We start from the raw sequence: 26,459 nt of genomic DNA, 5'->3' as shown, positions 1-26,459 counted from the left end.
TATTGTATAATATAATAAGAAGATCCACTATTAAAAAATTAATAAATCTGTCAAATATAATAAAGTCTCAAGCTAAATGTATATGTGAAATGGTGTCTAAATATGTAATCAAATACTATACATACTTTTGTTATTCTTTTGTACATAGATTACTGTATTTATGTATTGCTGTGGGTTTATGTGTAAGCGCTGATCTTAGATATGTTATTTTTTAATGTATATAAAACTGACATGTTCCATATCCCAGAACTCCAGCAGTTTGTAAGGGGTCTACGGAATGAAATGAATAAATAAAAAATAAAAAAAATAAAAATAAAAATATGTACATAATGTTTTATGGTTTCTTCAGTAAAAAAATCTATGTACCTCTATTGGCAAGCCTGGATACAGATTCGTCTGCAATGTTGTCATGTGTATTGTATTGATCCCGGTCATCGTAAAGCCAGATATTAGAAAAAATGTTATACAACAAATGTCTGTGAAAAAAGGACATTTTCAGAAAATAATTGTGAATTTAAACAATAATTCTAATTCAAAAATGTGGTGGGTGGGTGTTTTCGTAACTGCTGAAGTCATAGAATAGCTTAACCTCAAAAACTCCTCTAAAACACATTGATTTGATCGTAGCATTTTATATTTAATCATCTATTAGTGAAGCAGCTCCTATTAATTACTTTTAATGTTCCAAAAATGGTGTGAACACCTATATTGAAGAAAACTGCACTTGTTCTGTATTGCCAGCCCTGTTCACGAAACTGAAGAAAAATGATTTTGACACTGTATTACATGGCAGCCACTTGGATGCAGTCGTGGAGACTCAGCTCCATGAGACGTAACATACTCTCGATTCTCGGACGCAATGGGAGCTTGGTTTTGTACAAAGATCCTGAACCGGCAGAATTGGAAGGTAAAATTTGTTTTCGTTTCGCCTCAGGAAACGCTTGAATTCATATTGTGTGATTTTAAGGCTAGCTTTTGAACTTTTAGATCGCATATATATCTGTTCCTGTGTGGTGAAGATGGTCAGAATTTGTGTACGTAAGCCCATTTATAGGCTTCCACACAGCACTGGGCTAATACTGGATACTGGAGATTATTGGCAGCAAACCACAGAGTGGTTGCATGTTAAATCACTTTGAATTATGAATTCTGCTCCTGTTTATGTCTAATGTCAAGCAATTCTCCCAAATTTTCTCATTACCCTCCTATTGAACTATCCCTGATTCCTCACTAACTCTCTCCTGGTACTAACTGTTCTTACTAGCAGTAAGTACCCACTCCCTCTTCTCTTTAATCCTCCTAATTCTCGTAACTTTTCTGGAGGTTTTGTATTCCAATGTATGCCTTTACTATGCTGCTATCTCACCTTGATACCCTGCCCGGTACACAGGGTTGCATGCCCTCCTTGACTACTACATTGCTGTCCCCACTCCGCATCTCGGCACTAGTACTTGCAGCTGCTTACTTCCCCTCTCTCTTCCCCCTCCCCCCTCCAGCAGCAGACCCTCCTATTACTCTTCGTTCTTGGTGAATCCGACTACTTCTGTTTTTCCCATGTTTACCAGCATACTGTTCTTTCCAGCCTGTCCAAACCATTCAGTAGCTTCCATGCCCCTGGTACCATCCCATATCAATGCCCAATGTGCATCCTTAGTCAGTGTACGATGCTACCATTTGGAGTCTCCTACTGAACATTTAGCGCAAACCCTTAGCATATGTTTGCTAATGTGCACTCATTAACCAATTTCGCAATTATCTTTTGGAAAAACCCACAAACCAAATTTAAGTGAATTATTTTTTGCATGTAAAAAGAGTAGTACACATAATCATAATAAAACTTCCACAAACACATTCTTTAAAAGCTTGAAGATTTCTAACTACCCCCTTGTATATACTTAAACATTTCTAACTTGTTTATTCATAATCATATTGATAGCAGGTGCTGATTAAACATACAAATCACATACAAACAATACAAGAATAATAGAAAATATTTATCTTAATCAAACTAGTAAAAAAATGTACAATGAAACTTGCTCAGTAAAATGGCGAACTATTCTACAACAATCTACCATCTCATTATCAATTTTACCTTTTTATAATTACATATTTGTATGCTTTTGAGGTGTATTTAACCTGGAAAAATTCCTATTCCATCAGTGTATGTCCTAATGCACAATAAAAGTGCTTAGGTAAGGTACCTATCATTTATCTAGCCCACCCATTCTTTGGTTGTGCAGTGTAATAGTTATTAATAGGGATCAGTTTTTATGGTTTTATTTTTAATTGAATTTTGTTTTTATAAAATAGATTTTGGCATTATGGTTGTTATTTGTATTCCATTTAGTTGTAAACTAAAAAAGAAAAACTTATTCAACAAATGTGTCTGAAATGTTTTTTTTAGTACTTAAATAAATGTAAATTTTGATAAATTTTTACACTGAAATTATTTGATGGATTTCTGCCAGATTTAAATTGAAGCAATGAAAATAAATTATTATCTGTTCCTTTGAAAAATGTATCAATATAGTAATATTAACTTAAATTGAGATAGTAATTGAGGCAAATTGAGCAAATCAAGTTTTTCTGTCCATTTGGTTCACAAATATTGATGCTAAATACATTCTGAAATGATGAAATTTTTCTATATGTGTGCATTTAAACATTACAGATTTTTATATTTAAGTCAATTTTTTGTTTTTGGTGCTGATTAATTACATGATTTTTTGATTGCTTCGTGGTGCTGTTTTGGGCTTTGTAATATTTCAGCATAAAAACTTGTCCCTAAGTAGTAATTAAAATTTTTAAAACTGTTCTGTGTGTATTTAAAACTCGTATGAAGTTGACGTGGCGGGCATCTCCAGGTGGAAGGTGGACATTGATAGCTGTGTCCGGCACCAGCTGTGCTAGAGATGTAATTTGTGGACGGTTTGAAATCAAGTCAAATCTGATCTGTTTGTTAAATATTTTATTTTAATTTCTGGAGGTGCTTACCCCATCCCCTTCTCCCGCTCCGCCACTGGGGGCAGACACTCGCCGTGCCGACTGACATCGGCAAGCCGTGACATTTGTAAGGAAACAGCATCTACACTGTAAGCGAGCTGAGAGCAAACCTGTGAGTTCGCTACACAGATTCGGTCTGCTGTACGATTGCAGTTTTGTCAGCTGGGTGGTTCAAAGGTTCGTCGTGACTGAAGACGTGCTCCGAGCCCAGGCATCGGCCTGTCTGGCTGCTCGGCTGGTGTAGACCGGCCGAGGGTTGTAGCTTTGAATATATATACTGTATGGAAGTCGCCAGCCCAGGTTAAAATTTCTAATACGGTTTGAGGTAGTTGGTTAATTCTAGGGCATCAACTTGTGGTGGTCCCTAGCGGACAAGTGTCGAACTCTTCAAACACCCCTTCCCCCTCCCGTTGAACGACCTCGAGCTGCAGTGAATGATGGGTGGGGGGTGCGGGGAATGACAGCGGGCGACAGTGCTGCGCTCTTACATGTAAATAACAACTAAGACGATACAGGGCGTTACGGCAGCGCACTGCAGCGGTGAAGTTCCCAAGCTGCTCATCATACGCTCCTGAAAAACGTAGAGTAAATCCTATCCACTCGCGACTTCTATACAGCATATATATTCAAAGGTTGTAGTGTGTCACTCACCGCTGTGCGCTGGGGGCTTGCAGGGGGCGAGGGCCAGGGCGAGGGCCCGACGGGCATATCCTCGGCCGCCTGCTCCAACCGGCGGGAGGCGACGGTGGGGGACCTCGTGTGGTTCACGGAGGACAAGCGCTGCTGCTCCGTCTTCCCCCAGGCAAGTGTGGTCCCTGCCGCGGGTGAGCTCCGTTTGGTTGTGAGAAAACTTTTTTATCGACAGTTTTAGTCTACTACAGAACTACTTTACGTGTTCGCATGATCGCCATTCAATTCCAAGCACTTTACGCAACAGTGCACCAGTATCTTTAACCCCCCCCCCTCCATAGAAGTTCGCCACCAGGAAACTAAAACCAGTTGACAATCATAATTTTTTGTAATTTTTGCTGTAGTTGTTGACCTGCTTTATTAAATGAACCAAAATGACACCCCTATCGTCCCGGAAAATGGGAGCCATCGTTTTTCGACTCGAGTACGGAGATTGCTTAAACGTTTTACAGAGACGTTTACTGAGCGCCTGAACTTAGGCTACACACATTGCCTGTTCGAAGTCCATGGTGCCTATGGCCGAGGCGTGTGTTCCATTCCCGGGCGGCGAATTACGAAAATTTGCTTGGTACTGAATGGTGATTATGTAAATATGTAATAAACTAAAACTGTCAATAAAATTTTTTTTTCTCTAGAGTTTATTTTTTTTAATGACCAAACGGAGCTTTCTTTACGAATATCCCACGTCTGTCACCTGCCCAATAATCATACCCATTCTTCATTTTGCATCACTTCTTTCCTGGTCCCTTATAGTCTCATTGCACGACAATTTCCGATGTGTATCTGCACTTATTGATATTGTCTTCCTGATTTCTTGAAAAATCTCTGTCATAAAGGCAAAGCGTAAGGGGTGAGACAAGGGTGATACATTATCTACCCTTCAAAATTTGGAGTAAAATGGACTGAGCTAGTATGATAGAGCAGGGAGGTACTCATGCTGACAGAACTCCTTAGTAAATGTTCAAACAACACTAGGAACAACTGAAGGTATCACATTTGTTGTGCCTAACACGCCAGCCTCTTGATTTAATGAAATCTGTAAACCATGTCGTAATGTTTGACTACTGAAATCTGTAGTCCACACTTACCTGAAGAAATCCAAGAACATTGAAACATCTCTTCAGGTAGGTGCAGACTACAGATTTCAGTAGTCAAACTTACTATGTACGTGGTTTACAGATTTCAGTCAATCAAGAGGCTGGCGTGTTAGGCACAACAAATGTGATACCTTTAATCATACCGCCGGAGAATTACATCTTCGGAACTAGGATCGACCGAAGTGTTGCCGCAGTCGGAAGGTTCAGTTGGGTGTCCAGTCAGCTGAAGCGAAGGTCTGTGAACGGTGCGTCGCGCTGTGCAGCAACGGCTGGACGTGAGCCGCTGGATCGGCTTCCCGGGCGGCCAGAGCTTCTTCCCCATCGAGGCGGGCGGCTCGGCGCGCGCGAGCGTCTCGGAGGCGGGGCGGCTGCAGCTGCTGCTGGAGGCGGACTACCAGCGGGCGTCGAGCGTGCGAGACAGCGGCTACTGCCGGGTGAGCGTCCGCCCCCCGCCCCTCGCCGAACCATCGCTGCATCACCACTGTCTTTGTGTTTAGAAGCCAGTAACATTTGTTTTTCCATCTTGCAAAAGAATGTTAGTTAATTTTTTTTACACCAGGCAAAACATTGAATTAATTTGTAAAAAATAGAAATTTTATAGGTTGTACATCGCAATGAATATTATGTATGTATTTTTTTAACTCATTTTATTGGTACATGTTTTTTGTAGAAATTCTGCGAGATTGGCGATAAGAAAAATAAAGTACGCTCCAATTAAGCAAGGTGACCAACCATCATTTTTTTTTTCATATTTTTTTTTATAATGTAAACAAAAAAAATATGTTATTGAGTTGCAGCCCGAAGGCCAAGCAATTCCCACACAATGGCTGCGAATGCCTGCGATCTTTATTAACAATGTTAACACTTTCTACAGTAAGTCAAAATTATTTATCAATTTAAATTTTACTTTCATATAAAAAATTACTTATCTAAAGAAGTTTTCATTTACCTGGCTTTTAGTTCGAAAATTACAACTCTCTTGGTTTTGCTGGCATAAATATTCTATATTATGAATATTTGTGGAAAATACCAAGTTTAGAGATTGACGGTCTATGATGCGAGAAGTCTCGTATGACACAGGACGTGCTGTCGGAAGGCTCGTGTTGCGGACGCGGGAGCTCGTGGTCTCGTCACACGGCACGGAGGGAGGGACGGAGGGAGCCGAGTGTTGCGGACCGGGGGTGTTGACGGGGGTCCCGCGTTGCCCCCAGCTGGAGCAGTTCGGGGTGCTGAAGGCGTGGAAGGCGGGCGGCTTCTTCCGCCTGCTGATGGAGTCTGACCTGGAGCACTTCTCCAAGCTGGGCATCAGCTTCATGCGGAGCCGGCTGTCCATCGACGACGGCATGGAGCTGGTCCGCATTCAGAGTGAGTGCCGCGTCTCTTCGAGCGTCCGAGCGTCCGAGCGTTCGAGCGTGTGGCGCCTCTGGACCGGGCGCTTCGGCAAAGTGTCCACTTTCAGGGAAATCCTGGAATAGTCATTTAAATCCCTCAGTGATATTGATTCATGGGGAAAAATTTCATTCTCCAGCCTGCCATCACTAGGGACAAGATTATACGGTGAATTGCGATAAAACTGAAATAACACCGAAATACAAGTTAATCCACCATACAGCACCAAAATGTAAGTTACATAATGGAAATACCAAAAAAAAATTGTACTAAAGTGCATGGATCAGAAAAATTATTATTATAATATTTTTTTTTAATTGTCTGAAGCAAACGGGTGTCTTTTATTGGGCGGTACGTTGTGCTGTCTCTCTGTTTCGCCTGTGTTGGGGAACAAGTATGGTGCTAGGCCGGTGCTGCTGCGGTGATTGGTCATTGGACATGATTAGATTCCCGGAAATTTCGCGGATTCCTCTGGTCTCAGGATAGAATTCAAAGTTATAGGTGTGCTCGACCCATGTTTACTTTCCCATTGGTTGATTTCTTAGCGAGAACATTTTTATCCTTTTTATTTGGCACTACCTGATTCGCTTACTTCTCTCCTAGCTGGGCATCGTTGGCTCACGGTCGTAGACGGGCGTGTCCAAACAACTTCGTGCCAATCATGAACACAGTGCGAGAGTGTGAAGGTTTGCATTCTAGCTTGCGACTAAATGAATCCGCGAAATTTCCGTGGCTCTAGACATGATCGTGAAGCACAGGCCACGTTGCAAACCTCCGTGTCGCTGTGCAGCCGTCGCGACGGAGGGCGAGCCGTGCGTGCTGCTGAACGCAGACTCCATCCCCGTCGCACGGACGTCTACCGTGGAGGATGGCAGCACTGTCCAGGAAGACAACGTAATGGAAGCCACAGGCACGTATTCCGCATGCTCGTCCACTTTGCTTCAAATTCTCAGTATCTATGTCTACCGTGTATCATTGAAAGTATCTTTTCATGCCGATCTTATTTTACATTTCCAACACACTTTTATTGTTTTTTTTTTTTACAATTTTAAATTTTGATATGTCTGTTAATTTAATTATTTTTTCTCAGATGAAAAATTTCCTGTCTGTGATATCAATTTAACATTTTTGTTAATGTTTTAATTTTATTCGGACTGTAAGGGGGCTGTATCCCTACCACCCCTACCCAGCTGCTACGCCCTGCAGTATCTGGAGTGGAGACGAAGGGTAGCAGTATCTGTTTGTGAGGCACTTTGTCGTCGCGACTTTGTCACTGGCCACAGGAGTTGGACGAGTGTAAAGAGTTGCTCTTGTATACAACGTGTAATCAACATAATTGCTGTATCGCAAGGATGATGAATCCTGAAGTTACGTCGTGAACATTGTCACCCTAGATAATGCTGCGACAAGGAGATTCTGTAGTGGATGGGCGTTGCCTTCTCTGGTGTACAGTTGAAGGGGCTACCCAGCTTCCAGTTTTGAACTCTGATCGGAAATCGAACCGGGGACCTTCGGCTCAGCAGCAAGGAGTCCTGACACAAGACCACATTGCAGTACATCACTCTCAGTAATAAATAGGGACAAGATTATTTGGTGAATTGCGTTAAAACTGAAATAACACCACATATCACCTAAATTCAAGTTAATACACTATAAAGCATCAAATGCAACTAAAATCATGAAATCAATCAGCATTTAATTACCAAAAATTAACTCAGATCAACAAAAACATTATTTTTTAATGCAGTAAATTGAATAAAAGTAATTTATTTAGCAGATAATTTGTACCCAAATGTACGTACTAAATACTTTTGAAAATATTTAATTTTTTTAAAATCTTGCAACTGTTATTTTTTACTCAGTTTTTATTTATGATGTTACATTTGCGAAACACACAAATAGTTGACAATTTATTTTATTTGTTCTGTAGAGTTAAACATGCACATTGCCATATTTGTTTAATAATATGCTATAGTTTTAAATGAACAGAATTTATAAAAAAAAATAAAACCAATAAAACAGAAATCTCCTGTATTTAAAAATGAAATTAGCCTAGGAATAAAAGGCTATACTCTTGTCCCTGGTAGTAAACCACGGTGTCGGTACGTCACGAACCTGAAGGGCGGTCGAGAAGCTGACGGGCGGTGGTCCGGCAGGCCCGCTCACGTCGGCGGCGGACGCGCTGGGGCGGAGCGCCGGCCAGCAGATGTCCCCGCAGCAGTGGCTGTCCCACGTGGAGCTCCTCCGCAGCTTCAGCGACGCGGCGGAGCGCGTGGGGCGGGCGGAGGGGGCTCGGGGGCCCGTGGGGGTGGGGCCCTCCCCCGCCATGCTCGCGGCCCCCGGCTCGCTGTCCTCGGAGGAGTCCTTCCACAGCGCGGCGTCCGCCCGGCCGGCGGTGTCCGTGCCCGCCAGACTGCCGGAGGAGCAGTCCGTGTCTCCCAGGTACACTCCGCGGGACCAACTCAGGACAATAGCTCATTTATTTTTATAGTTTTTTTAAAGTTTAAAGATTGACTTGGTGGCTACTGAAATGTGTTGGTTAGTAGTATTGTACAAATTAGAATATATATGTCTTTAGAAATACGTGTCTTATCCTGAAAACTTTTAGGTATCTTCATTTTTATTTTTAAATAAGGTATATGTATGAAGCAAGGTTTTGCAGTGGTAAGACACAGGACTTTTATTCCATAGAACCTGTGTTCGAATCCTGGCCCATGTTCCATGGTTTCCTGTGAGTCACGATTCCTGACAATAGGCCACGGTCGATCCCTTCCCCAGTATCCGTGTTCTAATGTCGCGTGTGGCCTCAATTTCAACGTGACGTTAAACCTAAACCGATAATAAAAAAGGGTAGCTGTCTGTAACGTCGGTTTACGGACGATAATTTCACGTGATGACGTGAGCGGGAGAGAGATAGATGCGTCACAAGCCGAACGCTTAGGCCGATCGCGCCTCTCTATCGCTTGCACGCTCGGCTCAGGCGGAACGTGACAATGAGTCAGCCGGCGTTCATCGGTTTATAAGACGTTATCACGTCAAAAATATATATAATAACCAGAGGTGCCCACCCCCCCTAAACACTATGACTCACCCCCCCCCCTAACCAAATGATGGCCCCCCCCCCCCCCCCCCAAAATTTTATTATGCCATTTTCTCAATGATTTACTCAATGATTTTATAATATCATACTTTTTTAGTATTATATTTTATCAAATTTTGCATTAATTAAAACTGATTTTCTAATAATAAATTTGGTCATATCAGGTAATATTTCCATCCTGAACCGACAGATGCCAAACTGCTTTTGTTGAGGAAAGTGCGGGGTTGCCAATTTGATTTAGAAAATCCCTTTCAATTATCAAAGCACCAGAAACGTATTTTCATATTAGAAGCTATAATTATGTAAATAATATATACATTTTGCTCGTCTTTTAACCACCCCCCCCCCCCCCCCCCTGAAATTTTAATGACGCAGTCTGCGTCGTTACCCCCCCCCTTGTGGGCACCCCTGTAATAACTGTAGGTCCACGTCGGACCGCCGATGTGGTCTGTGTTGGTCTGAAGTGGCAGGGGGAACGTGATGCTTGCAGGGAATCGAAGAGCAGCGACTCGTTCTGCTCGCTGGGGTCGGCCAGCACGCTCTCCGTGGCCTCGCACAGCGGGGAGAGCACCCTGCAGTCCCCGGGGGACGGCGACGCGGAGGGGGCGGGTCCCGGCCGGCCCGTCAGGACCAGGGGGGCCGCCGTGAGGCCGCCCGACGTCCTGGTGTTCTCGGAGAGCAGCGTGATGCTGGGCGACACGCTCGCCGCGCTCAGCGCCACTCTGCGCAGGAACGAGTGAGTGGCCTTCTTCCCCCTGTGAGCCGTCGTCTCGCTAGGTTTCCAGCCTCCCTTTCATTGCCATTATATTCTTTACATTACAGACAATATTAAGGAGGAATTGTTAATGTTGTAAAGTCTGTAAAAATATTATTTTAATTTTACAATGTAAATGTAATGTTCGGATTAAAGTTTATAAACAGAAATAGAAACGAAATTGAACAATTGAAATAATTATTTATCAGCTATTATTTGATTAATTGCATTTCCTTAGTTGAAATATTAAGATCAATTTTATCATTCACAATCCTCTGCTGTCTGTTCTTTCCCATTTCATCTCATCTTCCGTCTCACTACATATTAAAGTATTTGAGCTTTGCTCGTGACATTTGTCCCAGAGAGGAGGCAGGGTTAATTTTTTTAAACCCTGATTGGTTAGACGTCTTGTGGGTAACCACTCAATATTTTAGTGGCCTTGGTGGTATAGTGCCGAATTTGTGGGTTAAATTTTTTTTAAAATTTCGACTGGCCCTAAATTTTAAGTAGCATTACTCCAGTCCAGGGCGCACTGGTGGTCCCCGTGGTATTCCAGAGAAATGAGTGCGTGTACAGATGTGAAAATAAATATAGTTACTCTATTATACAGTTTCTTTATGGATATACAGCTCTTTTTTAACGCATCATTATTATGTTCCGTAAACAAGTCTGAACTAAGGTGTGTGTCATTAATTTTTTTAAATTCCATTTTTTCCTGCAATATTTGAGTTAGTTATGATATTTCGTAAATGGTGCAACGACAACTGTTTGTAGTATTTGAGATGCACGCACCCCGACTCGAGAGAGCTGGTGACAGTAGTGACGGCGTGGGCCGCAGGTACTGCCTGTACCCGCTCAGCCAGTCGCAGCTGCTGGGCGAGCTGTGGAAGGACCACGCCCGCCTGCTGGTGGTGTGCGGGTCCGTGCCGGGCCCCGTGGCGCCCGTGCTCGTGTCCCACCTGCTGTCGGGCGGCCGGCTGCTGTGCCTGTGCTCCGACCTGCTGGGCGTGCTGCTGCCCACCTTCCGCACGGCCGAGGTGCGCGAGCGCGAGCTGGCCTGCTTCTCGTACGGCCGGTGGCGCGCCCGCCTGCTGCACCACGTCTTCTGCTACCACGCCTCGCCAGCGCACGCCCGCTTCTCCCGGGACGACCACAGGTGCCGTGCTCGCGTACAAGACGACCGTGAACCCGACGTAACCTCGTGATTAATCAAGCAAGTCTTGTTATACTCAAGGTCATATCCAGGTATGACCTTGGATATGATATGACCTTGAGTATAAGACGTGCGTGATTGATCATAATATGACGTTGTATATGATATGACCTTGAGGATAAGATGTGCTTGATTGATCATTAAGATGATCTTGAGTATAAGACGTGCTTGATTGATCATAATTTGAACTTGGATATGAGATGACCTTGAGTATAAGACATGCTTGATTGATCATAATATGACCTTGGATATGGGATGACCTTGAGTATAAGACGTGCTTGATTGATCATTAAGATGACCTTGAGTATAAGACGTGCTTGATTGATCATTAAGATGACCTTGAGTATAAGACGTGCTTGATTGATCATAATATGAACTTGGATATGATATGACCTTGAGTATAAGACGTGCTTGATTGATCATAATATGACCTTGGATATGAGTTGACCTTGAGTATAAGACGTGCTTGATTGATCATTAAGATGACCTTGGATACAAGACGACCTCGTGTATAAAATGTCCTTCTTGGAGACGACTTCTAGCATACGTAACATGAATAAATTTAACTAACCTCAATTTCAGATTATATTGAACATAATAGCAATATTAAATAAAAGCATAATTATAATATATTGAACTCAAATATAAGATGCCAGTGAATATAAGTCCCAGTTATTGACAGTTTTGAATATAAGAATATGACTCCATGACTTCACAAAGGACAAACTCGTGTCTTGTTGCACGGGAGTGTCGGAGGGGAGTGTCCCAGGAGAGGGTGGCTCGGTGTGGCAGGGCCGGGGACGCGGTGAGGCTGCCCTCGGTGGTGGAGGTGAGGGACGGCGCCGGCACGCCCCACGCGCTGGAGGTGAGCGTCCTGGGCGTGGAGGAGACCTGGCACAGCCCCTCCCTGCTGCTGGCCTGCGCGCGCTCCTCGGGCGGCCAGGCCGTCTTCTCGCAGGTGCGCTGCTACCCGGTACCTCGTACCACGACCAGCACTTGTGATTACTGGCCACGCACTGTCCCCTGTGGCGGAGCCATCGCACCTACCCGATACCTCGTACCACCACCAGCACTTGTGATTACAGGCCACGCACTGTCCCCTGTGGACGTTCCATGCTTTTTTGTATGTGTGTTGAATGATTAAATTGGTTTTTCAGAATAAAATAAAGATATCTAATTTGTGCATAGTACATATTTGCCACATCTTGAAGGAGTGGAAAATACAATTTTTTTTTACATGCTTTTGTTGGTCTTGTCTATAGGGGGAAGTCCGCAGTTGTGTTGGTGGGTCTGAAAACTTTTATTTGAAATCTACTGCAGTAATTCTTATAACATCATTTATAGTTATACTAGAAATTTGTTTAGATGTTTGCCAGTTAACTTCAGTATGAAGTACACGTGGAATGTGTGGACGGGGTGGAGACCCGAGTGTTGGGGCCCGACAGGTGCACCTGGAGGTGGACCCCGGCCAGTACGAGGGCGAGGGCGACCAGCTCCAGGCGCTCCGGGAGAGCGACCGCGCCCGCCTCGAGATCCTGCAGGACCTGCTGTCGTCCCAGCTCGGCCTGAAGTGTGCGGACCTGAGCGCCCCCCCGCCCGAGTTCACGCCCGCCTTCTTCCTCGGCCGGCACGAGGTCAGGGGCTCTCTTACGTTGTGCGCGGGGAGGCGTCGAGGTATTTGGAGCGCTCAGGGAACAAATGGATGGGAGGAATACGGTAGTGTCCCAAGAAAACCACCACGTTCTCCACTCGCGAACATGTTGGGTGCCGAGCGATTGGACATTTCACCACCGTGGCGTGACTGCTAAACCACGCATCGATGAAGTTACATTACCCGTCATACGTCGGACCTTTGAGTGTGCTTATCAGAGGGTTTTCATATCAAACTAAGCATATGTTAAAAGGTTTGGAATAAGAAGGATAAGTTGTATTGAATATTTTTTTAACTTGGTAGTCTATGAATTACAATTCCTTTCTGAGTGATATCAGTCTTGTTCACACTGTATGACCGACCTTTTCTCTTTGCAGGATGATAGTTGGGTAAAAATTGGACACGTGAAAATTGTTTTAAAAGTTAACATTGCCAGCTATAGATTCAATTGTAGCAGTTTTAGTTTTGAAATAAACAGTTTTGTAAGTGTATTTTCTTTAAACATACGTTTATAAACTTTTTCAAAGGTTTTTTCGTATAAGTGACGTTATATTCAGTATGTATAATTTTTTGTTTTATAGGTTATAACATTATTATTTTTTATTATAATTAAAATTTTTAAAAAATTAGAATAAACATTCAGCATTTTCTATATGTGTTTATATTAATATTGAATACTGAGTATCTATTTAATATTTTTAGTTTGATTGAATATATATAATTTACCAACCATATTTATAATTTAATTCTTGTCCTTGTATTATTTCATTTGTATTAATTATTCGCATGCAAAATTAAAGTTAGTTATTGTATCATGCCAAGTAACAAGTAAGTGTAACACGAGTACACGCATGAGTACAGCTTGTAAACCGACCGAGTGTGAGCGAGTGACGAAGGAAGTGCCGGTGTGCACTCGCAGCTGAAGCTGGAGTTCCTGGCGGCGACGAGGGGCCGCATGCGGGGCGACACGCTCAAGCTGCCGCGCCTCGGGCTGCAGTTCTGCGAGAAGGGGGCGGAGCCCTCCCGGGCCTCCGCCTCGCACCTGCCCGTGCTGGTGCACGCCTGCCCCGACCGCTTCTCCACCGTCGAGTACTTCGAGGTGGGTGGGCGGAGGGAACCCTTGCCTCCAGCTCTTCCCAGGCGTTACACGTAGAATATAGTTACGTTTATATCAGAACCACAGAACAAACCCTGGTGAGCTATGCTACATGGGCACACACAAGGAGGAATGGAAAGGGAAATCCTGAAAAAGCTTATGTTTTTTGGGCCGTGTCACATTTGCTTTTAAGCTCTTGGATTTGAATGTGACAATTAACTAAAAGTAGCTAATAGGTAAATATATATATATATATATATATATATATATATATATATATATATATATATATATATATGTGATCTAAAAATTATTTATTTTACGTTTGCTGTTCCTCTCAAGATCTGTCCTCCAAAAACACAGAATTCCTAAACAACAGTAAAAGTTTTACGAAGGAGGCTAGAGAGGACAACAGTAATTTTCTTTGTACGCAAATTTTTAATACTGGTAGAAACTATTTAACACTGCAGTGAGTAGGTGCTAACAAAAATAGGAAACAAAAAAAAAAGAGATAAAAACCAATAATAATGTGATCACATTATGACAACAAGAATTTTAGTTTGGCCAATTCTGATAGAATTTTATATCAGTGGCCCAAATATATATGTGTGTGTATGTGTGTATACACACACATACATACACACAAATACATACTTTTCCCTGAGATTATAGCGTGACCATTTTCTTTCAAAACTCAAAAATAAAACTTGCTCATAAACAATAGTGTTAATGGTTGTTCACGGTACCTGTGACGGACGGAGAGGACTGTCTCGTGGCAGAACCTGAAGACCAGGGCGCTGGGGCGGCTGCTGCTGTTCTCGGAGCTGATGACCAGCACCATGGACGTGTTCGACGGCCCGCCGCTGCACCACGGGCTGGCCGTGGTCGCCCTGCAGCAGGTCAGCGGCACAGGTCGGTGGGGCTCTGCCCCTGTGCTCGGACCGTGTATCATTGAAGTCATTGAATGTAATATATAACGGAAGAACCGCGTGAGTAGAGGACCACAATATTGTGCATGGTTGGAGCCTAGAGCCGGAAGAGGGGGGAGAAATGTTGGAATGAGGTCAGGGCTCCCCTCTCTAACCCCCCATTCAGTGCCAGGTTGTCCCATTCTCCAGGGACTTCGTATTCGGTGCTCGTCCTTCATCCAGTTTACAATCAACCACCTTGTTTGTGAGTCTTCAAAATATCTGCTTTGCATGTAGTTAAGATTATTAATTTCCAGTGTGTTCTGCCAGTGACTACGGTTGAGAAGTGTTTAATTTGCTCAAAGCCCGGGAAACTGTGAGCCTGGTGGATTTCCAGGGGTGCTCCCGTTTCCACCACCCGCACATTCCGTCCATGCTCCGTTAGCGTGTCGTGACCGTCGTGGTCGCTGATGACCCGCTGTCAACAAGGCGTCAAGTCAATCCATTCCATTGCAAACCCCTGTATCATTAACCTTTTCCTATTAATTAGTGAACTTTAAAGTAATTTATTACAAATATTAAGTTCGACTCACCATTGATCAGGTGACAGACACCGATACGGTCAGTTGTGCAGTTGACAGTTTGGTACATTTGTAATTTGAAGGATTTTAAATGCATTATACGTGGTGGCTTAAAAAAAAAAATTACTTGTATGTGTTTCGTAGTTGTAGAGATTAATTTTACTCTTCAGCCTTTTTAATCTGCAATCCTTTACAAAAAACTCTTCTATTAAAAAAAAAAAGAAAAAAAAAATGTTTTATTGTTGCATTGGAAGATAAACTTCATATTGGGAGACAAAGTAAAATATTAATAATTCACTTGATCGTTAAAACTAAATAATAAACTACACAATGGAGGTTCACACAGGTGGTTTACAATGTAACGTGTATGACAATGGGAAACTTTACTTCTTTATTTCCCCTCCTCCCGACCATCACACACTGCCACTGAGGGTTGCACTTGTAAGTCACACCATGACCGGCTGTAGAGGAGTTTCCCTGGGGACAGTGTCGCGAGAGCCGTGCTGTAACTTCGTTATAAATGGGTCTTTTGATGCTTTTTCATGTAATTTTACTTCACTTTATTTATTTAATTATAATTACATAAGGGTACAAATCATTCCATTTGTATTGTATCAAGTGATTTTGTTTGTTATATTAGGTTTCCAACTCATTTCGGTATATGTAGATGTATTTCATTTCCATTTGTATCGTTTCAGATTATTTAGTTTATTTCACATTTATATGTACGGTTAGGTAACATTTCCACACATTTCAGTTCTTTCCTTCGATCTATTTCGTTACAAACGAAGCAGTCAGGTGTGCGGTCGGGGAAGAGCGGAGGTTGGTGGTCGGTGCGCAGGTCGAGGCAGCAACGTGTGGCTGAGCCCCGAGGGCTGTGCCATGTTCACCCTGCAGCTGCACGTGCCGGGGGACTCCTTCCTGGGCCGCCACGCCCCCTTCCTGCAGCACGTGGTGGGGCTGGCGGTGGTGTCGGGGGTCTGCTCCCAGCCGGGGTACGAGGTGAGGCCCTCGCTGCGACTGTGTTGTCTCTCCTTCTTGCCCCCGGACCAGCGCCCCAGGGTGCGGCAGCAGGGGCGTAGCCAGGGGGGGGGGGGGTTAGGGGTTCAAACACCCCTCCCCCCCTCCTCCCTTAGGACCCAATCTTTAATTAATTTCTTATTCATCACTCAAACAAATTTCATATTAAAATTAATAAAATTTTTACCATTACAATATTTAAATTTAAGTACCGAAAACTTCTAAAATAGCACTATTTTACACCTTAAAATCCAAATTTTCTCGGGGGAGGACCCCCGGACCACCCGCTTTAATACGGGGGGGGGGGGGGGGGGGGGGCACACTTCTTAACACCCCCCATACACCAATCCTGGCTACACCACTGTGTGGCAGGAGTTCATATTGTCAAACAATGTTTTCATGAGAGTATAGAAAACATAGTTTCTACATACAGGGGTTAACAGGAATTTCCTTTGGTGGAGTGGGGGTGGGATGTGATGAAACCACTTTTTTTTTTCCTTTTGTTGGTTTTATGATTTTTTTTTTGTTTTGGGAAAAAAAAAAGGGGGGGGGGGGAATGTTTGTACATGCTACCAAGAAAAGTTCTTAGAAGAAAGTTTGTCAGTAACTATAGAAATTATTATCTCTTTAACACCAAAAAGTGCTGGAGTCATTAAAACTGATCATCTTACAACTGGTTATGAAACTCGCCCCAACACTTCCAGTTACCTACCCTGTTTTATCGCATAATCGTCGCACTGATATTTCAGGGCGTCAAAATTTGGATGAAACCTTGCGCGTAAATGTCACATGATGTTTTTGGTCCCGCTTTTAGATTCCAAGCGCTTTGTGTAAGTATTTTTTTCCGTATAAAACTATGTATTTTAAAGTAGAAATCTAATATTTATTTGTGTGTGCATTTTTTTTTTGTGTGGATATATAAATTAAACTTTATAGGTCGAGGAATTATTATTATTATACTGATATTCATTGCAGATAGCAAACTAGCACAACCCTTGATTTCATTATTTACAGCACCATTTTATAGTTTAATTTTATGATGATGGAGTATAAATTTAGACTTTTCACAAATTTCCCCTTAACACATTTTTTCCCCTGCAATATTGTGAATCATTTTTATATGTTTATTTTTCTAGGATCTTGATTTGCATCTGAAATGGCCGAACGACATCTACGTGGGAGACTGCATAAAGATAGGAGGGCTGTTTGTCAAGTCAAGTCTTAAAGGTTCACAGACAGTGTTCACACCAGGTTAGTAGCTTGTGGCACGCACTGTACAGTACGTAGTCAGTGGCTTTAAAGCCCTCTTGCAAGCTCAATGAAAGCACTATGCTTTGGGAAAACTGGCATGAGAGGGAGAATAAATTATGCAGTGGATGGAAAGGCCAAACTTTTATCTTATAGGCTGTTTGTTGTCTTCTATGTACATATGCTGTGGAACTGTGGCAATACTAAAAAATGTAATTGTTTATGTTGGATAATTTAACCTGATGATAAGAGTAGGGACCATGCTATTTTTTTTTTGTGTATTACTGAGCAGTTTAAAACCCTTTGCTAATTGTCACAAAAGTTAAATTATAAAATTAGTTTTTCTGTTCCAAATCAATTACAATTTCTCACAAATATAATTTTTTTCTAGAGAGGTTTTCTAAGATTTAAAAAAAAAAGTGTACAGTAGTTTGATTTGTATGAATCTTGTTTATATCATAGCTATGGACAAGATTATAAAGTGAATTGTGATAAAACCGATATGACACCGCAAAGAATTTCAATTCAACTTTAACACCATAAAGTACTGAAGTTTATCTAAAAAATTGAAATCTATCAGCAAATAGACAAAACAGGTAAAGAATATGACAAAACTTAGTCTTTTACTGCAGTAATTCAATGAATGTATTTTATTTAACGTGAATTTTGTACCAAACTGTATAAACTAAATGGATTGAAAAAAAATATATATATAATATATTATTTTGGTTGACTTAGCATCTTATTTGTAACACGGTTTTGCATTAACTGCGTTTTCACATTTTTCAAACAAACAAAAATTTGTGAATATTTATTTTTATTTTATCCGAGTAGTTCTGTTATAGACATGCTAATCAGTTATTTCTAATGATTTTATCGTATAAGTGCATCCTGTGTCAGTCAAAATGAGACCATTTCGGTGGAATGAGTATGAAGAAATAATTTCAGTTCCATATTTGTTGAATAATACAATATTTTTATGATTTAAGACAATGTTTGAAAATAAAAAAACAATAACACTGAAATATGTATCCTGTTTTAAAAAACGAAATTGACCTGGAAATAAATATATAAGTTCTTATCCCTGCGTGTTGATAAAATGACGGGCTCTTTAGTTTTGTATCAATAAGGTTTGCAGGTCAGAAAGGCACCGAGTCGCGACCGTCACCGTCGCAGTCGTAAAGCGAGGCCCGTGGTGACGCGCGGGGGGCGCAGGGGCTGGTGGCTCGGACCTGACTCGGAGGTGTCGTTGAAGGGGTCGGGGTGAACCTCGGCAACGCGGCGCCCACGACGTGCATCAACGCCGTGATCGAGGCACACAACAAGGCCACGGGGAGCGCGCTCGCGCCCTTGTCGCTGGAGCGCTACCTGGCGGTCGTGTTCGCGGAACTGGAGCGGCTGCTGGGCCTGCTGGAGGCGGAGGCCGGCGCGGAGCAGGTCCGCCAACTGTACTACCAGTACTGGCTGCACAGGTGCGGGCCTTGCCCACTTGCCCACTTGCCCGGGACGGAGCTGAAACCTGAATTTACAAACAAAGAGGGTTGTCCGCGGACAGGAAAATTATTTGTGTTCGTCACAGTCAGAAGCAGTGACTCCAGACTGGGTTTTTTTTTTCTCCTTCGCAATTTTGGAGAATTGTTTTTTTTTTTCTAGGGGGAAATTTTTGGGAAACGAAAACCTTTGGGAAATTTCGGTACAGGGGAAATTGGGGACATATTTTATTTGCGTATCCTGGACTCATTCATTGTACCATCTATTCTAATATTAAAACTGTTGGAGGCAAAACGTCTGTACATTCAATCTGAAAAACCCTGGTTAAAAGTAAATAAATGCCTATCTAAATGCCATTCATTTGTTTTATGAGTATAGTTTGAGTTGTTTATAAATGTTTGCAAATGCAATACAGCACGCACTGTCACCGTGTCTCATCAAGTTCACCAGTGTGATAGGAAGGGAAGGGGGAATAAATTCCCGAAATACTAAAAAAAAATCTGTTTTCATTTCCCTTCAACAAAAGGAAAGAATTTGAAAGCAAACAGTGGGAAGAATAGTTCATTCCTCCCCCCCTTTTTTTCCCCTGAGATATGAAATTATGCTTACTTAAACAGCATGTCTCAGATGACCTCGCTGTTGTCAAGATTTTAAGTCCACGTAACATAAAAATAAAAAAAACTTGACCAGGAAACGAACATTCAGCAGTTAAACTAGATTTCTGAATTAATAATTTACATTAACGTAGTGAATGCATCTGTGGTTTAGCTTGTTCAGTAGGATCACAAACCTGTGTTTGAAACTGTTATTTTTCCTTTCTTTTTTGACGTGACGTCTAATAAATCGATGAACGCCGGCTGCACGCACGAAAAAGTATGACTCATTGTCCCGTTTAGCACTTTGTCCCGTTACGCTCATTGTACGCTTGATTCGCATCTATCTCTCTTCCACTCGATTGGAACAACCATCGATTTGAACAACCATCGATTTGACTTTTTCGAGGCACATTAAACTTGAAACACTCCCATTCGTTTCCTACTTTTCCTATCGTCGTCCTATCCTTAACAGAATAACACAGATTGGAAGAAGTTAAATAGCAAACATGTATAAAAGTTATAGTTAAAATAATCTCTTCGTTAAATTAATAAACATATTTGAATTAATGAGTGCAAATAAAAGTAAATTTATCAATTAAATTGTAGATTTAATTTCATTCCTTCTTTGTATCCATACAAAATAGTGATAATTCAATAAAAAAGATTCAATTTTATTCATAAAAGTATGCAATCATTTCATCAATGATTTGTTATGACGTAGTCACGTTAAACTATCGTCCGTAAACCGACTTTACAGACGACCAATTTTTTTTTTCCGTAGCGATGCCACTGTGAAGGTGGTGACGCCTTCGGGGACGAGCCAGGAGGTGAGGATCATCGGCATCGACGAGTTCGGGTTCCTGCAGGTGAGAGGGGCGAAGGGGGCGCCGTTCAGCGTCCAGCCCGACGGCAACTCCTTCAACATGCTGCACGGCCTGATCGCCCCGAAGATGTAGTGGCGACGCCCCGCCCCCCTCCCTCCGGTCTGGCCTCAGCGGCGATGTACGTCGTCGTCGGAACAGCTCGCTCGTAATTTATTTCATTTTATTTATTTAATACTTGTTGCATGCCTACCTACAGCTTATGGCCTTGGGTGGTAGGCACGATACAAACAACACAGATACATGCAGACAGAACAAAACAATACTACAAAATACAAGACGACAAAACAAAAACAATACGCACAACATGCAACATTTAACAATTAGTAAATAATTTCTTTACAAATTTATGATTTATAATTTATAATCTCGAACTAGATCTGTTTTAAAATTCAAGATGTCACGTATATTAATTTTTTAAGTTTTATAATTTAAGAATTACTGTCATCATCTGCACCGGTAAACTTCCTTGAAGTGAGTGTACAGCAACAAAAATCATTCCAATTTTGGCCGTCATCAGGACTATAGGAAGACGTACTGTGCATTGTGTACTTAAGTGTCTTCTCTACTCCTGTCAAAGGCTACCATGAAGTCGAACATTGGAGTGATTTTGTTTTTGTCTGGTGAATTTTGAGCCATGTCTCTTGTCGTATGTGCGCTACTGTCATCACACACAATTTTAGAGCCTATTTGGTAGGTTTTTTTTAATATTTGAAACACATTTTCAGTCAGTTGAGTATTTGAATCCTTCATTTTGATTTAATATTTCATTACAGAATCAATTAGTATTTAGCCTCTGTTAATTCATCAGGTTTCCAAGAAAAAATTTTTTATCCTTCAAAATATGACTAAATGTATAACTAGAGTACGTACTCTTGTTCAACATACACAAGCTAGGTGTTGCACAAAATCAATTTAATTAAATATGTATGTAAGCAGTCCAGACAGGGATCTGAAATCACTGAATATCATAATTCAAGTATTGAAGCGTCAGAGTTGTGAACAAATGCTCGAATCTCTTTAAAATAATTTTTAATGATCTTAAAAAAAGAAGAGAATAATTTTAGGATATTAGTACGTACGTAGTTGTTACTGTTGTTAGAAAATTGGTTATTGAATTGTTATTGATATAATCTATAGGTCAGTATAATTAAATGAAAAAAATAATTAAATTAGCTGATCAATAGCACAGATAAATGTTTATGTTCATAAGTAAAGTAATGAGAGGATACGTTAACATTAGTTTTAGTATCTATAACTAATCATACCCTCATTATTTGCCACCCTACAGTCAGGAATAACTTTATGGCATTTAAAAGTGAGGATTGTGATCTATGGTCAAACATTTCGGATTCTAAGTGGAAAAATCTTAACCTACAGCTAATATTATATCAAAACATACGTCCAAAGTAATCGCTGATGGTTTTGAAGCGGTTCATAATCATGTCATGGTTCACATAGGTAAAAAAGTAATCATCAGGTTAAGTCAGATGTTAATTGTAGTAGGAAGATATTTAGTGTTTTTATTTGAAGTATTGGGGGGGGGGGGGAAACTATGTATTAAGAATAGTTGTTTGATGGTAGCAAGGATAACATAATTTTTAATTTTCACGACCTTGACCTTGGACTTCAGGGTCAAGGTTGACAACCCCCCACACGCACGCTACCAAGACGGCCATGCACCTAGCTGCCCGAAACAAACCTGTCTATACTCGGTTCCACGAAGCCTGAGCCCCCCCCGGAGCATGCCATGCGAGATTACCTAAACTAACCAAACATGTTATCAGAGTTTCATTTATATTAACGAGCATCCAATGGGATTGCAAGACAAAAAAAAAAAAAATACAACAGCTAAAGTTGATCATTTTCTCTGAAATTTATTAAATGCAATAGTAACATTTGTTCAGATCATGGCTGTGGCTCCAAATGGTAGTGACTCTTAACATGGACATTTTCCACTTTACCCACGTGTATGTAACTTAACTGTATAAGAATTTAAAAAAATGTTATATACACAGTTTTTTTTTTATACCAAATACATATATAGGCGTTCTTAATGAGCTCGCCAGGTAAATATAAATAACATAAAAGTATAATTTCAGACACTTTACTCCCACTAACTCATTTCTATAAAAAGGGATTGTTAAAAAAATATATCAAACTATCAATTTAAATTTCTGTCTCTAATTGGAGCTCTCCTAAAAATAACTCAAAATTCACATCCACAAAAACAGCAATTTCGCAAGCAAGTAGGCAGAACTAACTGTTCAATAACTAATTGACTTAATCTTTAAAATAATCCAAAACAGAATATTAAGAAATGAGTTTCTACAAAAATCAAATGCAAACCATGAATAACCATGTTTAGTCAGTTTGCCATATCAGAGGTTAAGGAAAAGGAGAAAAGTAGAATGTGTATAACAATACACGATTGCATTCACAACAAAAGTGTTTCTAGAATGTTTCATGTACCAACCAGGCAGAATAATAAGCAAGTGTCATATAGTTCTCCCCATTGTGGAAACTGACTGACTAGTAATTTATTATGATCTGCCGTGTTTGCCATGGTTTTATTTGCTCTGTGTACAGGATGTTCTTTTGAAATTTGATTTTGATAGTTGCGGTGACACAGTGTGTACCAGTATCATGTTCAATATTACAACTACAGTTCAGCAGTCAATCGATACTAAAAAAAAAGTTTAAAAGATGAATACATAATAGTTAATAGATTACAGGATATGATAGAAGATTTATGTTCAGTAAAACTGAGAGAAAAAAAAAGAGACAGTTTATGACATGGATAGTTGTCCAAAAGTTTCAAAGACGTGAGTTAATAATAAATATGTTGAAGTGTAAAGTTCAACAGCTATAGTCATGTAATCTAATAACACAACCGTTACGTATTTATTGTGGACTTGCCATAATTTTTTGCTGTGATATGCATTTTTCAAGTATGGAAAAATAAAAACTATGAGGTTTATGACTTAGTCAATTAATAATTAGTAATTTCCAGCATACAAACATCTTGAATGTTTATTTTGCAAGGCTTAAATACATTTTCAGTGACAATTCTCAACATGTGTATACCTGTGTATAGTACCAAAACAAAACAAAATTTTTTTCTCCCCAAGATTCATTACATTTTACTAACTTCACTCATCTTGTCGTGGTAAAGAAAAGGAGTCATAATTAATTTTAAAAACTCACACACAGTAATTTTTGAGTTAGTCAAAAGTAGTAATTTTGATTGGATTGCAAATATTGATGTTATTATGGGTGTCACGGGAAGGTGGCATAAATAACCATCCAACTTCCAAAAATTTTTTTATCCAAATTATTATTATTTTCTATTTATTACCATGTATAATGAACCGTACTGTAAATACAAGTCATGATTACAAGTACAGTTTTTAATTTTTATCTACTAGAACAATAAAACCAATAAAATTAAGGTTATAGATATTTTTTTTTGGGACTAAGGTCCAAAAATATTTCCTTAACCTTTACTTTTCCACGAACAATGCAATGTCAGTGATGCTCACAAATGTTATTTGAAACATTCAGGGAGTTTTTAGAATTGAACCGTCTCGTACTTCCAATCAAAATGTTAACATTACAAAAAATGTCATCTTAATGTTAATCAATTAATTATCAAATATATTGTCGGATATATTGTCCTTAGATACTTTTAGAAAATTAGAAAGATTAAGCCACAAGTGTAGTCAAACACCTATCGTAACAGTGTATATTTTTCGTCATAAATGTGTCGTGTTCATAAATGTGTGTTCAGAATAATTGTTACTTGATTCTTACAAAGGTCGAGAGGTCGTGCCAGCATCACTTGTAGAATTGCATCCAGCCAATCATAGACGGTTGGAATGTCCAATATCCTTAAAAAAAAACATGCACACTGCATAGGCATATGCCAGAATTGTGCACAGTAACTTCGCATTGAAATATTTTTTCGAAATTTTAATTTTATGCTGTGATGATGTGGAACAAGTTTCTTATTAATAATATTACGTTTATTCTCAACAGGTATTGGGGTAAAGCATATTCATTACCTATTTTTATAGTCTGTCTAAAATAATCAAAAACTGCTTTTCATTACAATGGGACTAGACCTGTCCTGATCACCAAAATATAACAGGATTAAACGTAATTTGCCTTAAAATAATATATGTAGTACAAGTTTTGGATGGGTAAAACTTTAAAATTTGTGGGATTATTTTTGTTATATTTTTATTTATAAGTCTGTATAAGTGTTAAAAAATGTGTGCTGCAAAATTTAAACATTTTGATACCAAATCTTGTAGTCAAATTAAAATTTGTAAATTGAATACTTTTAGCATAAGTAAATGTGAAATACTTTAAGTTCAAAATGTTTTAAAATTTGGTTATTTAAACTGATTATTCGACTCTATACCAATATCACCATACGTAGACTGAAATTACTTATAAATTACTCAAACAATTTCATAGAGATAACATTCAGAATGGCAAACAATAATTTTGATTCAATATTAAAACATTAAATCAGCAATTTTTTTACATATTTACATTAACTGCTAGTGACTTTTTATGGTAGTGATAGCAGTATGTAATTCATTTTTAAAGCAGGAATTACACGCAACTGAACATTGTAGTATCTCTAATATCTCACAAATATTTTGCCACAATATTATCGACCATTATGAACAGTTCTCTAGTCGCACCAAAATCGCGGGCATGGGTCTGTAACAGAAATAAAATATATTCACATCCCTTCTGTGCACGCAACCGTCCTATGCGCTGTTGTGAATTAGTAGGTTGTATAACATGGTGGTCAAATCTTGTGCGCATGACCTACTACTGTTACTGTTATTTTTTTTCAATTGTGCACCCAACCTCGGCCTTGGAACGGATTGCAACGCAATTCGCCGGCGTGTGGCACAACCTCTCGAAGCGCGCTGAGGTACTGCTCTAGTGTTGAATGTTGCTACTACTTAAAGAAGCCAAAGAAAATGTTATTTAATTGTATAGTTTGTTGCATTTGTGTTATGTCTAAAACCTAACAGAATAATTATTAATGCACAAAGTTTTTATTTCTGGTCTGTTCGCATGCATTTTCCTTAAATATTTATGTATTTTGGTTCCTATTTTTTTTATATGAAGTGTGTAATTTTATAAATTATCACTTAATACTTTTTTTTTTTAGATTTTTATACCTATTTTATTGTAAATTATTGTAGGTAAACTAGGCCTAAATCAGTTGAGTGTGAAAATGTTCGAGACCTTTGAGCATAAATGTTGAAACATTCCATCAAATATGTTTGTTTCAGAATACACATAATGGGGACCATTATTGTCGCATCCCCTTAAAACAAGTCACATTACCATGTTTAATATGCCATGCCTGGTTTTATATCGTGCTGTAGCGATTGTGAATGTTGTCAAAATCGTGTTCTGCTATGCAATAGAAAATGTTAAAACTTGTGAATTGATAGCGAATTTTTTTTTTTGCCATAAATTGTGCGATAGTTTTGCAAGGAACTTGAGATCCATGGCAACATTTTTGTTTTGTGAAATGTCCAGACTAAGTATTTTATATTTAGCCACAGAGGTTAACAATATTGTGTTGTTCTTTAGGCATGCGACTTTGCAGCTTCGTCTGCAACAATCACGTGCAAGGGAAACAAAAAAAAAAAAAAAATTAAATGTTAAATGTTACTATCTTGTTTTTCCATTATTTTTTTACTCCA

General features: G+C 40.1%; 2 protein-coding genes and 1 long non-coding RNA gene across 4 annotated transcripts in view; 1 reads left to right on the top strand and 2 right to left on the bottom strand.

The window, feature by feature from the left end:
• Nucleotides 1–26,459, bottom strand: part of LOC134537381 (uncharacterized) — an 843,397-nt gene that overhangs the window by 489,747 nt on the left and 327,191 nt on the right. The window lies entirely within an intron of this gene.
• On the top strand, nt 403–26,424 carry LOC134537355 (biotin--protein ligase). Of its 2 annotated transcripts, XM_063377702.1 has the most exons (16): nt 403–907; nt 3,678–3,805; nt 5,054–5,224; nt 6,002–6,155; nt 6,970–7,089; nt 8,336–8,621; nt 9,770–10,015; nt 10,872–11,189; nt 12,039–12,204; nt 12,692–12,880; nt 13,817–13,996; nt 14,773–14,905; nt 16,324–16,484; nt 17,639–17,753; nt 19,006–19,222; nt 20,619–26,424. In XM_063377702.1, the coding sequence occupies exons 1-16, from the start codon at nt 766–768 to the stop codon at nt 20,791–20,793; spliced, it is 2,901 nt and encodes a 966-aa protein (XP_063233772.1). In that variant the 5' UTR covers nt 403–765; the 3' UTR covers nt 20,794–26,424. The 2 variants fall into 2 exon arrangements, with proteins under 2 accessions (XP_063233772.1, XP_063233773.1); XM_063377703.1 differs by lacking the exons at nt 19,006–19,222; nt 20,619–26,424 and having other exon boundaries at nt 16,324–16,477; nt 17,639–17,747.
• On the bottom strand, nt 5,472–9,202 carry LOC134537357 (uncharacterized). Its single transcript, XR_010075983.1, has 3 exons — nt 8,295–9,202; nt 6,952–7,711; nt 5,472–6,256 (listed from the first exon to the last, which is right to left on the bottom strand). It is a non-coding gene; the product is annotated as an uncharacterized LOC134537357 (long non-coding RNA).

This window comes from Bacillus rossius, chromosome 12, assembly GCF_032445375.1.
Source record: "Bacillus rossius redtenbacheri isolate Brsri chromosome 12, Brsri_v3, whole genome shotgun sequence".
In the NCBI taxonomy this organism is placed as follows: Eukaryota; Metazoa; Arthropoda; class Insecta; order Phasmatodea; family Bacillidae; genus Bacillus; species Bacillus rossius.
This window is presented reverse-complemented; position numbering and strand designations above follow the sequence as displayed.